The sequence below is a fragment of the Pholcus phalangioides genome, unplaced genomic scaffold (assembly GCF_987345545.1).
Source record: "Pholcus phalangioides strain wild (caught in Gottingen) unplaced genomic scaffold, Ppha-v1.0 ptg000013l_1, whole genome shotgun sequence".
NCBI classification, from domain to species: domain Eukaryota; kingdom Metazoa; phylum Arthropoda; class Arachnida; order Araneae; family Pholcidae; genus Pholcus; species Pholcus phalangioides.
The window spans coordinates 15356515-15370666 of record NW_028301606.1 but is presented as its reverse complement, the minus strand read 5'-3'; the positions used below and the strand labels follow the sequence as shown (position 1 = coordinate 15370666).

At 32.2% G+C, this 14152-nt stretch overlaps 1 protein-coding gene across 1 annotated transcript in view; it reads right to left on the bottom strand.

Moving 5' to 3' along the window:
- Positions 1–13854, bottom strand: part of LOC149078662 (ileal sodium/bile acid cotransporter-like) — a 30546-nt gene extending 16692 nt beyond the window's left edge. Inside the window, exons 1-4 of the mRNA XM_089240806.1 lie at positions 13807–13854; positions 12503–12697; positions 11444–12395; positions 1328–1533 (exon numbers count right to left, since the gene is read on the bottom strand). Of these exons, the coding sequence (XP_089096932.1) occupies positions 1328–1533; positions 11444–11653 (416 nt within the window). The 5' untranslated portion in view covers positions 11654–12395; positions 12503–12697; positions 13807–13854. The remainder of the gene's footprint in view (positions 1–1327; positions 1534–11443; positions 12396–12502; positions 12698–13806) is intronic.
- Between the last annotated feature and the right edge of the window lie 298 nt (positions 13855–14152).

The window sequence follows — 14152 nt, the reverse complement described above, 5'->3', positions numbered from 1 at the left end:
TGAGGATAAACTCAGCCATGTGAATCTAATGTCCATGTTTAGTAAATCTCTTTCACTTTCAACATAAGTGTAAACAATAGAATTCTCAAGGGGAAACGCCGAGCTCTATCAGTTCGTTAAGCTTTTAATTGCATGATTATAATTTTCGAAAAATTCATATTAGAAAAAACTATTCGAAGGTTTGTTTTTGTATGTCTTTCTATGGAGTCCGATTGTTTCATAAAGTGAATATCTCTGCCAGTTATTGAAATAGGACTTGGTGCCATATATCTATGTGTACGGTGTACGGTAACGAAAGTACTGCAAATTAATAGCGTTATCCCAATATTGACGAAAATGGACATAGTGCCCATTACCTTTGGCATACAGATATCTTCTTAGGTGTATCATAACATCACTAGGGCGATATTATCAAAGACTCCGTTAAAAGAGTTAGATTACCAGATTACCGTCCATAGTTTGAAATTCCAAAACTATCTTCATGTTAAAAAATATAAATAAATATTATATTTACTTCTTGATATATCAAAGATATCTATGCGTCTATTTAGTTTTTACTTTTTGTGATTGCATTTTTAATTTGCTGTATTTTAAAAATATACGACATACATATTTGTTATGGGTATCTCTTTCTCAGCCACCACGTTGGGCATTATGCCTGTTGTGGCCTTGTATTTGTATTTGTATCATTTTTTATTACCGACAGTAGTTTTCTGGTGGTTGATTTTTTTTTATGTACAATCTGAGGTATGGGGTAGTTGTATATTGTTGAAGGCTAAGTGAAATTCGCTTTTATTGTGAAAATTTTTAAATTATCCGAACCTATCACCTTTGTTATTCACCTTACTTGGCTTCTATATCTCCCTCCATCCTAACCAGAACATGGCCCGCCGCTCTGTCTCATCGAAAAGATATAAGCAGGCGGTCTAAGTCCTGTTCCATGAAATCTGTATCTAAATATTTTTTGTATATATTCTAGCCGTAAGTAAAGGCAACCTTAGAAGTTCGCAATTTTCATTGAGAAATGATTTTATGCATGTGCAAAAAATTTCAGAACTCTCATTTAATCCATTTTTTTTTCTCTATAGAAACATAAAAAGTCAAAAAGTCAGCTACATAGTTTTAGACTGACGAATATTAGCTACTACGTCATTCAGTAGCGTTATTATCTCACTCTTCAAACAGTAAGAAAAAACAGAGGATATAAGTTTTGTGAACTTTTAATATGTCAGATGTTAGGTGAGAGATATCGAACATATATTGAATGTTATTGAAGAGGTGTACAAATTTGAAATTTTGAAGACAATATATTAGTCCAAATGCTTACCTGAGAGAGATATCCCCATCACAGAAATAGGAAAATATGTTTGAGGTGACTCCTCCTGGACTGCAGGCGAGGACGAGCATACCAGTGGCGTATACTGGATCCAAACCAACAAGGAGAATGATGCAAAATGCTGCGAGAGGAAGTAACAGGAACTGGCTTGACATGCCGATACAAACACCGTAAGGACGACGAATATGCTGCCATACCTGCAATAATAATCATTGCAAAGCATTATTACATAGGTAACCTCATAAAAGAAATATACATGTATGAATTTCACTCCTCCTAAAAATCACTACAAAAGTCTTTATTACACAAGTGATCATCTACTTTATCACATATTGTTCATATGAATTTCATAAAGGACGAAAATTTTAGTCCGTTCCCTCGTGCTGTTGTCCATGTCTGAATTTTTTAGTGTTAACGTTCCCATGAATTATCATAAATAAATAATTCGATTATTTATTAACCATCGAATATTTATTGATAACAGGTATTCGATTTTTAGAATTTCAGAAATTCAAGATACCCAGTAAAAAAAATATACCGATTATTTTTAACAGGTGTTTATTTTTTTCCTTGCTTCTATGAATCTCTATTTCATGATATTTCACTATCTCATGACACCATTTGTAGAGGCCAGACCGAATTCCTCTTGAAACATTTTATCCAACTGCTTTTTTTTTCAAGAGACAATCGTGTCATTGTTTTTGTACAAAATATGTTTTTATATCCTCATTCATGAACACTCCTTTTCAATTGTTCCATGAGGGAAACAAACAAGCTTTTAGAACTGTTTTTAGAAGCTGCGTAGATCTTACGGTAAAGGAAGAAAGCTTAAATATGTAATATTTTATGCACGTTCTATCTCTCTGTCTCAATACACAACCAACTGCGAGAAATGAACATTTGAAGTAAAATTTTTTACCGAAGACTATTAGCAATGGAAAAACCAATAATAAGCTTTGTTCAAAAACCAATTACATTAATTTATCACTGATTATTGATTTTTTCCCCAAAGTGGGAAATTTCACGGTGGTGAATGATCCTGGGAGCGATAGAAGCTACGAGCGTAACATAGGATCCTATGAGCCAGGGGGGGGGGGGATGAGAAAAATAAATTTCTGAACAAGGGGACGATGGAACAAAAAGTTTGGGGAACTATGCTGTAGAGCATAGGTGCATAACCTACGGCCCGTGGGCCATATACGGCTCACCAAGAAAATTCCATCTGGCCCGCGGAAGTTGTTACGCTAGAAATGTATCAAATGCACAACACGATAAATACTCCGGCTGACCATATTTTCTTCATAAAATTATGGGATATCGCCAAAAAATTGTGAGAGGCAAAAATTTGCAAGTAAAGTTATTCATCTGAAGCCGAAAATTTTGTTAAAGACAAGTAAAGTTGCAATTTACGTCTGAAAAAATTGTTAGAAGCTAGCGAAATTCTCATTCACTGCCGAAAAAATGTCAAGGACGAGTAAAGTTGTCAATTACAGCCAAAAAAATCGCTAAAGGGAAAAAAAGATGCCAATTATAATTGAAATTGCTGAAAATCTGAAAAATTGTGAAAAATATATAATTCACCGAAAAAAGTTTGTGTTTGACACATATGGGAAATGAATATATTTATATGACTGTAATTAATTATGATAGTTAGAGAAACAATATAATTTGTCATAAAAAAATAGTCTTAATTCTTGATTTCAAAAATTCAACTAAGCCTTGTTGAAAATAGGGTAATTTTGTAGGTAATTTTGTAAAAAAAAAAGTTAGGAGGTCAAAATTAATGTAATATTCCATAAAATATATATATGCGAGTCATATGGTCGCTTTTTATACCTCTTTCAGACCTGAACATTAATGTTTTCAAATTTTCAAAATGTTTTGTATTTTTGATACTCAAACATGCATTAAAACATAAGTGTCAAAAAACATTTATTTTTTTTCTATTTTTTTTTCAGTCAAGATGATGCAGGGTATATTTATCCTCACATACAATTTTATTGCTAAATTTTATTTAATAAATCACACTTATCCCAGAGAAATTTATTTTTCCCCAGAATTTTTCTTTAAAAAAACCCTGAAAGAAAGAGACAGAGAGAGAGTTCAACTTCAAGTGCTGACCTCTGATGAAAATTCCCAAAGTTAATATTCCCCATATATTCAACTCAAAACTTACACAATCCTTTAAGTCAGAATTTAACTCCCTGAGGTCAAAAGAAAAAATTATACAGTGAGAAAAATTGCGCGAGTGACAGGAATATTGCATATCTGGCCCACGAACAGAAAAGGTTGTGCTCAGTTACCGCAGAGTAATTCAATCAGAGAAAATAACAAATAGGGTACTTAAAAATGCTTTCTAAGTTTTAATATATAGTGACACTGGAATTCTTATCTGATCACTCCGTTATCCTGTACGATTAATTTTGCCTTAATTGACAAATAATACAATAAATCATGCTTACGGCACACGCCCAGCTTAACCGAAAAGATTTGAATACATCTTTCGATATAAATCAAGTTCTTGTTGGAGATCCTCAACATGTTCATCATTTCAATTAACTAATATCGATGTCTATATCCAGAATTTCTCACCTTGAAGACAATACATATGGGTAGGTTGTATTATGGATTACAGATAACACGGCTTGATTAGCATTTAAATTTATTATGTATGAATAAAAAAAGAACACCAGCTATATTCCATTACTATTAAATAATCAACGTCGATTTTCACCTCGTTCTCTTTTCGAATTTTTATTTTCTAAGAAGAGAAGGTCTTTGGGTTTGTTTACAGAAAGGAACCGAATGTTCTAAACTTGTTAAAATAGCTAATTCAATGCAGAAAGATAAATCCTTGTTTGATATGCGGTAAAGCATTTCATGCGATGATGGCGGGGGAAAAAACTTTTCTTTGAGAAAATGCTACGTGTTTTTTTTTTCTTCCTAAAACATTGATCACGAAAGTCACGTATCGGTATTTTAAATTTTATTTTATGTTAAAATAGACTTGAGTTTTGAACTGATTTGAAGTAAATTCTCATGGGATTGAAGAACAATTTCAGTAATTGATGCAATCCATAAAGCACAATTTATAAACATTAAGTCTTAAATTTTCAATTTATTTTTTCGAGCTGATAAATCTTTTCCATAGTTAATCGTACGTACTGAAAGCCGAAAAAATCATTAGAGAAATCTATTTCGAATTGTACTGCTTATGCAGTGCCTTAAGCCATATTAAAGACGTTAAAAGCCTCAAAAAGAAGACGTTTATAATATACATTTATTGAAGTAATATCACTTTCCAAATACAAAGAGACATTTTTTTGGTTAAACTATAGTAAAAAATAGTTAAAAAGTTCTTATTGCAAACTTGAAAGAAAGAAAAAAGAAATGCATACACAAAACAAGGGAACAGATATATGGGTGAATATGGCCTAACCTTACGTGCAAAGGAAATTCTGAATTTTTATCATCAATCTGGCTGCAGTAATGATCGTTTGAAGAACAATTCGCACATATGCAAAGCAAGGCATTAAGATATTTTCTGGATGTAATGCCGAGGTGAACTTGGAAAGAAAATTCGTCTGGTCTCGAACCCAGGCCATCTTGCGAACAGGGCAAACATGCTTGTCTGGTCTCGGCGGGGATCAGGTCAATTTTGTTTCCGAGTTCGACTCGGCATAATATCCAGAAAATATGAGTTTCCTTGATATCTTGGGCTAAGAGAAAAACATCTTTCTCTCGCAAACAAAACAACTTAACAAATTAGCGGAACCCCAGCTCTGCAACAAACAAAGACTTGTCTTTAATTGGGACATTTAACAGTAAATTCAAAATATGAAATGGAGAGAATATGGCATGTGCAAAAGTGATTCTCAATTTTTATCTTCAATCTGATTGTATTAAAGAACGTTTAAAGAATCCTTTGCATATATGTAAATCTACGCAACTGATGATTAATTAGGTACATATAGCCCATTGGAAGTACCAAATAACATTGCATGTCAGAGAAATTGGAAATGACCTCCTGCAATTTGCAGTACAAAGCGCTGTTCTGAGAATGCACGTTTTCAGAGACTAAAACTCAGAATTTAAAACTCAAAATACCAATGCAAAGTCTTCTGTCAATATGAAAATTAATATTAATCAAAATTTTTCAAATTTTCTGTGCGTATTTTTGTGTCCGTCTCTTTCCTCCGATATAACGATTTTCCTCGTCTCAGCAAGTAAAAATGTTGGTCTCATTCGTTTCCTTGAATCGTATTTACATGAATTTGTTGAAGCGTTTGACCCAATAGATTTCTCAAAATCGAACACTAAGCAACTCTACTATATCATGACCACATCTTGTACCGACATCTTAAAAAAAGTTATAATAAAATGCACATATATATATTTACAAACGCACAAAGGCAACTGCAATTATATTTTAGAGGTTTCAAATGGCAATATTGACGAGGTTTTTGTACGGTTATGCAAAGTGGATCAGATAACCTTTGCCTGTTTTTTGTGACTCATCTGATCGGTCCAGGATAGTAATTTTTTTTCCTCAATGAAGGTTTCACTGCACCCTTGGTTTGAAGGTTTCACCCATAGCCTTGAACGTAACCACTAACTGATATGCGGTGAAGTCCATTATGCTTGTGATCGTTTTCATGAAAAAAACAAAAGTCCTTCAACTCCTTCCTCTTTACGTCTTTCGTTGAGAGAGAGCAAAATATTCATTTCTCGATAAGTTCATATTATTATGAATTAACGCGTGTTTAATGACATCTGTTGTTACATAAGAAGCATTTCTACTAATGTACACCCCTCACTTATATTCATTTCAACTGTATACTCTTCAAAAGAAACAAAAAAAAAGCTGATGTAAATACCCAGTGATATGATATTTAATGCATAATCAAATTATAAACCTCCTCCTCCTAAGCAGATTATGGCCCACCAGTTTGTTTCAATGAAGAGATTTTAGCTGGTGATCGAAGCTCTGGCCCATGCTGGGAAATGTGTGTGTATGTATTGTGAATCTAACGTGAAGCCTGTTTCTGTGTAATGCTTGTTATAGTGATGCCATCTACCATCAATTTTTCAAACTATGAGTGAGGCGGATCAGACTGAATAATTGTATCATTGTAGGCCTGTTACTCTCTGTGGCAAGACTCGGCCTCGAAGTTGGGAACCACAAAAAACCAAAATTATATAGACCAGAGTTTCTATGTAAGAACTTGTTTTATTTTTGAGGTTCCAACAGTTTCTTCGAGTCTTAATGTCTGTAGCAATATTTTTAACAATGCAAATATCTATTATAAAATTGCGTTAAAAAATAATTTTAAATAATTAATTTAAATATTGCCTTACGATTCTTAATTGAAACGCAAGTCACACTTCCTTTCTCAAAAAAAAATAATTAAAGCCGCAATAAATAAAATTTAACCCTCTCTGGTCCAGTGTATATTCGAATACAGATGGTAAATACATGATAAAAATACCCATTATAAAAATTTATTTTCCTAATTTTTCTGGTAATTTAGAAAATACATCTTTTAATTTCATATCGATACAAAATACCACTATATAAATACAACACTTTTTATCTAAAAGGAGTTCATTCCTGGAAAGTGTATTTTTTTTAGAGCTGCTGAAATTTTACTTGTTGAGAAATTTATAAAATCGTGCCTAATCGGGGAGAGTGTGAAAAAAATTGAAGGTAACTATTCAATTTTGCTCTAACTTTGTAGATTTCATTAATATCAAGGCAAAGTGTATATTTCACCCTTGATTAACTATTTCAGCTAAATAAATATTAACTCTAATTAATTAAATTATTGTGTTGATGCATCTTTTCCATTAAAATTATGTAACAGCATCAATTTACATTCATTTATTTAAAAAAACTAATACGCTTTTATGAGGTTGAACCATAGAAATGAAAATGATATTGTATAGTACGGACATAAAGAAGTAAAGTTTCGACTTGATAAATTAGATTTGAAATTCCTAATGTTTAAATTTTATAGAAGTTGAAGCTTTTTCATTCCATATTAGTTGGCTTCCATCCAAAGAAGTGGTAGTCGTACATCGTGATGATGATGCGAAGGTACCTGTTGCTATTCCAGTTGCAATTCTGCAAAATTCATCTGATAACGTCAACTTTGATTCTCATTTAGAACGGATCATTGACCTAGTGAATGTCCTTGGCAATGGATAGGAAGTAACTTGCGTCAGATGATGAACTAACTATCTAATAAAAATATCTCACACTTCCAGTCACGGATTCCGGTGAGGAAAGAGCCTCTACGCATTTGTCATCCTTCTATATTATGTGAATGCATAAATTTTCCTTTTGTTTTCATGGTTTCGTGCAGAGAACTGAATTCATTTTAGAAGTCTATCTAGTATGTTTCCCATGGTAGATTTCACAGATACCGGACGGGGGAGAAAAAAATTGACGATTTTGATATTAAAAAATACAATTTTTAGTGAAAATTAATAATATTCACAAATATTTCGAAAATATATCTTCTATTTTATTAAAAATAATTCAATTTGACTGTCTGCTAACAAGAAGAATGAATTCTTTTTGTAAGAGTTGAGGATAATCTGAAAAGATTTTTTCGTTTTGAAGAGGCGTTAAGCGTTTTCCCGGAAGGGTGACGTATATTCACCTGATTTATCAAGAGACGTTTTGAGATTTCAGACGGTTTGAAACCAGCTAAGTTTTTTTCAGAATCTTTCCTTAGACCTATTTCCATTCGTGGAAAGGAAGAGAAATGGCGCCGAAACTATAGCACAAGAATATATGGGCAGCGCACCAACCACTGAGTAACATGAAAAGAAAAGCTATCGGGCATTGGCTATAAAACATAGGTCGTGGCCTAATTAGGAATTGTATGCACAGAATAATCATGATGTGACAAAAATGAGCAAATGAATTCCTAGAACAAATGGCTTAAAATTAACTAAGTTTTGAAATGATTAGCACAAATCATTCATTATTTCATGGTTCCAGCCATAAGACACTTTCCAAGCAGCGTTGTTAAAAAATCCTCTCTATCAATAGTAATGCATTTAATGATTTCATAAATGGTGTGAAGAGAATATCAATATCTGTTCTAAGGAACAAAATGAAACGAATAATTTAATAATTTTGTTTGAAAAATTAGTTTTTCAGTCAATTACGGTATATAAGAAGCTAACACACGCAACATTTATATACAAAATTCACGTGATAATTCGGAAAAAAATCAAAACGCATGAAGGATGCACTGGGTTGATTGACTATTTGATATTGAAATAACGATTGGCTGTCATCTAGATAGTATTTCATAAGATATATTTTTTTATGAAATGAAAACGAAAGTATCGAAAATGCTGCATTTGTTGCGGAAGAAAGAAAAGTCTAGATCCATGATCTGACACAAAACATAGAAGATTCAAGGGGTAATGGGGAAAAGAGCAATTTTTTCTACAAGAGGAAGCAAAAAATAAGATAACACGATAGCACCATAGGTGGGTTTCCACTATGGTTCACTCCCATAAAACATGTTGATTTTTTTTTCAAAACGTTTTCTTTTTCTCTCTCTTGTACAGGCCTTGAGCAAGGAATATTGTATAGATAAATAAGTACAAAAACAGATGTAAATTGGTGCTGTTAGTATATTTTTTAATTGAAACAACACATCAACACAGCAATTTAATCAAGTACAATGGTTATTTTAATTGCTGAAATATTTAATATGAATTCTTCATCTTAATGATATCCATAAACAGATAAAATCTTGTTTAGCAAAGTTTAATATTATGAATTTTATTTCCAATTTCCTCAATGCGGTGTGATTTTATAAATTTGTGTTCACATATGTAAAATTTCAGCAACCCCAGAAGAATGAAACCGACAAGAAATCAACTCTTTTAAGACAAAAAAAATGCTACTTATACAGCCGTACAGCCATGCTTTACATCAAAATGATTCCAACAGATATGCTTTATTTAAAAATACCAAAAAGAAAAAAAAATTAAGAAAACAAATTGGTATATATGGGTGTTTTGTCCATGTATTTGTCATGTATATCCGAATATACACTGGTCCATAGAAGGTAAATACAAATCGCAAAATTTTTAACTTTATTATCACGAAAATTTAATATTCCTTGTTTTGTGGAAATTCTGATTCATGGGCATTAAGTTTTAATTTTAGTTTTCTTAGGTATTATTTTCCTTGATTATGCTAATTGCTCAAAAACTACATCCTTTTATGAAATTTCGAAAAAAGACCGAAATTTTTCTATGAATCGTCCTTCACATTTCTTTTTCCTTCAATTACATAAAGTCATAATCGTGTATTTCTATCATTTTTCAACTCTTCGTGCTAGTCGTGCCATCGTAATTTATGGTTCCGTACAACCCTTTCAGTCAACCCTTGTGAGCTTTTACATTCACATAAAAACTTATAATACTATAATTAAACACCTACAGAAAGTTTCGTCGGAACGGTAATTTTTTTTTCCACGTCCGATGCAGATATCTCTGTATAAAATGGTATCCATCAGTAGGAGAAAAAAAAACTACTTTTCAGCCCGTAATTACCTCGATGTGATTAGAAACTTATTACACGAATGTAACTTCGCCATCTTTCTACCGTATTTGAATCCTGTCGAGTTTTTCATGTAATATTCTCGTCAGTTTTACGTGTATAGTAATAGAAGAAGCAAAAAAGATTTATTTTTTTTCCATCCTAACTGAGGATATTACTATTATACAGAGTCGTCCTGTTAATGTTTCATGGCCATTCGCAGAACATTTTTCACCGTCTCAAGGATAACTAGTGTTATTCATTTTGCAGATGGGTGCATACAGCAATTTCCAATCTCGTTGAAGAAAGGGGGAGGGGGGGAATCTTTCATCCCCAGACAATGCCAGTAAAGTAACTGATATCCTATTATCTATATCCTCTTTTCTATCATTGTGCCATTCAAAAAGTTTTATGTATTGATTTTGTTTTGCTATTGATGCATTATATTCAATATTCAGGACAAGTTTTAAATTGAAACAAAAACATTAGAAATTTTAAATCATACATTCTACTCAATTATCGATGTGTATGATTATATCGCTCATACTGATTACCAAAATAAACATGCTTTTCACTATTTTCATTCCCGATATCTCTCTGCGGAATTTCAAATATAATACCCCATCTTTGAATATTCGAGATTAAAAGCCTAAGCTTCATAGAAAAATATCTCAATTTTTCAGAACCTTAGAATTTTGAAAAAAATTTCGGAATGAAAATTTTGTTATCATTACAAACACATTTAATTACTTTATCATAATCAAACAACAATAAAAGTTTTTTAATGTTAATTTCATATTTATCATGAATGTTCAAATGAAAAGAAGATCGGAAAAATTTCAGAGTTCTCAACATTGAAAACTCCTTTCTAATTTCATGCTTTTTTTTAACCATTTATTAATGAGGAATGACATATTTATTTAAAGAGTAAATGGTTATTAAAGAAACATTAATTAAAGAACGGTATTTATTTAAAATTAATGAATTTGTTTAATCAAATACGAAATCAGTTCCATTGTCATACAGCTATGTATATTTCTCGAAACTACCTTTTAACCTAACAATGCATGTATTTACATTTTTAAATGCAAAATCAATTTTAATTATGTTTTTACTAATGTAATTTTTCTACCATATTTTTAATTTGAAATTTACTGTAACATCTCTGCTTAACAAAAAAATATAAAATAATTTTATCTACATGATAAGGATTTCTTTCTGATGTCAGTGAAAAAATTTAATATGCAATGAAACCCGTTTATAAGGTTTTTTTAATAAAAACAAAATCAAAAACGTTGTAAGCGGTAAAACACTTTAAACAGGAAATCCTCGATGAGATTAGTGAGCGTTGGGACGACGGAATTAGGTTGTAGTAAGCGGTAACGTTATAAGTGGAAGTTCCACGTAACAAAAAAAGAAAACACTTTGATCTAAAGCATATAAAATTATTTTCTTTTGGTGTCAGTTAAATATAATTACTGATAAAAAAAACTGATAATTTTAAAAATATATATATATTCGAAAACATCACTCACCTCTGATACAGTGATATGGCATCCCATAGCGAACATCACAGCAACGAGCAGGGCCACGATCATCACATCATGGGCAAGCTTGATCACTGGATCCGGCAATAATCCGGCGAACTCATAATCTCCGGCGTTTGAACTGATGTTATCAGATACATTAAGACCGATACTCGGGTTCTCTGCACGAAGAGCTTCAGCTGTTATGTTTGACGCCATTTTTTTTTTATTATATATGTATATATATATAAATCTCCTTAATTCCTCGCAAATAAATAAAGCTGTGTAATTGGATTTCAATGAAATAACAAAAAAAGGAACAATGTACCCTGACGATGATCTCAAAATCAATGACTTTTCAATTAGTATGCAATACTTCTATGGACGGTACTTTTTTTATCACTATCAGAATAAAAAATATTTTATGGTAGGGCTATACTGAACAGAGGGTACAAGATACTGTGGAGAACCGTGACGGGGTACATCTAGCAATTTGACGATTCCAGCTTTACGTATCCAGAACAAACTTAAGCGGTCAGTCCGGAGAAGAAGCGATTTGAGTTTTGAGTATCCAAATAGTCAATCAAATGTTAAGTATATTTATATATACAAACATTTAATGTTCATTTTTTTTTTCTTTTCCTCTCATAAAAACTCTGGTTTATAAAGTTCTCACCTTCGCAAGAACCGCTCTATGACGTCACAAGCAGATATCTTTTCTGGTTGGTCGGCGTGACTAGACTTATTTTCTTCTCCTTCTCACTTGTTATATTACGAGTCTTTTCTTTTCTTAATTATTATTTTTTTCTTTTCTTTTTTGGTCCAGGGAAACCCCTTCTTCCGCGTTTTCACTACCAGTCGAGAGGAAAGTTCTGGTACCAAAAGGCTCACCCGTCAAAAACGAGGATAAGAATCGGTAACCAACCAGGTAACAGTATCAACAGGACTGGCTCGAGGAAACCTGTAGGGGAAAAGAATGATAATAAAAACAAATAAGGAATAAAATAAAATAAAAATTCTGGTTCCGTTGCTCACAGGAACACACAAGTTTCAGAAGTTGGATCTCACTTCTCAGTAGTGGAGGTAATTTCGTTCTGATTTCGGCGGAAAGTCTGTTTCCGTTGGTTGTTCGAGATTCGTATCCTGAGCTTCGGATTTGGACCAGAGGCCAGCCAGCGCTTTGGGCAGCAAGCCTTGTACAATGCTTCGCTGTGGCACATCAGATTCCAATTCTCAAATTAAGAACAATGCCTTCTGGCAAATCTAAAGAAGAGAAACATCATTTTCTATCATTATATAAGTGATAATAATAAAGGTTACACATGTAGTATCATCATTATATGATTAACGAAGCTATCTCGAGATTATTAATGTTATCTTTGAATACCAATAAGTACGATTTTAGAAAATCTTAAGGTATCCAACTACGTTTAAAACGTCATTTTTTGAAGAAAATATCGATTATTTTTTTATATATGATAAGAAAGCCCCATTTTTTAAGATTCCAAAACGAGCATGTTTTATTTATATCACGCTTAGGCCGGGATTACACTATAAATGTTTCATAAAATATGAAAAATTCAACCAATAAGCATATCGGTTGCATTTACTCGAATTTAACCTATAAGCTTTATTGGTTGGATTTTTTATAAGAGGTATTTTATCAAACTCTTATAGCGTAATAGCGGTCTTAGAGCCGAAGTTACAGCCATTTTAATTTTGCATTTTTACATAAAGTAATCTGTGAATAAAAACTTTGAAAGTGTTTTATGAAAAATGCTATTTTTGACATCTTACATAAGTTTCAAACCTGCTTTCTAAAAACTTATATATTGTATCCTTACAAAATTTAAATATGATATTTTGCCATATATTGTCAAGATTATGAACCAAAAAATCTAAGATCCACAACATGCATTTCTTCAATTATATTGTTCTATGCACGGTATAATAAATGAAAATTCACACGTACGTGAACAGATGGGAGTGCAACGTATAAGCATACCCTACAGCCCTTCAAATTTTGGATCATAACCTGCATAATCACTAGCTGCATGTACTGTGAAAATATCACCATTTCCATTGATAGAATCTTTTGAGAGAAATCGTGTTCCGAATATTTCCTGAATTTTGTTAAAAATTTGGTATAAAAATATTTCTTAATAGAAAGAACGACGTGGCTATAGTTCAGAATTTTATTATTGTTTTCTCCATTTTTTGAGTTAATTTATAGAAACAAATGTTCACTCCAGCACCATTTTATGAAAACGTTCTAAGAAAAGTAGTCTAAATCCTCCAAAAAATCTTATCAATAAAATAATTTTATCACAGTCATACTTCTTATCAATTAGAAATAGAAATTATGTACTTACCTTCGAAAAGTAAAAAATTATCCAGCACTTTTAGAAAAACTGTTATCATGTCACAATATAATTTTTAAGTCCGTATTCATTTATATATACAGAGCCGGCCAGAAACGGCATACTTCCGTCCGCTAGGGGTCGCCATCAACTGTCGATGCCTAGAGATGAAGCGTAACGGAGGTCACAACAAGTGAAAAGGCGTTCTTTGTAGTGTATTTCGGAAGTTATGTTTCGGTTTCGAAACGTTCCTTTTTTTTTTAAAAGAAATGCAATTGGTTGTTGCCGTTCTTGGTAGACAATACGCAATCTTAGTTTAAGAAACTCAACTGAAGTGAAAAATCCTACTTCTGTAAAT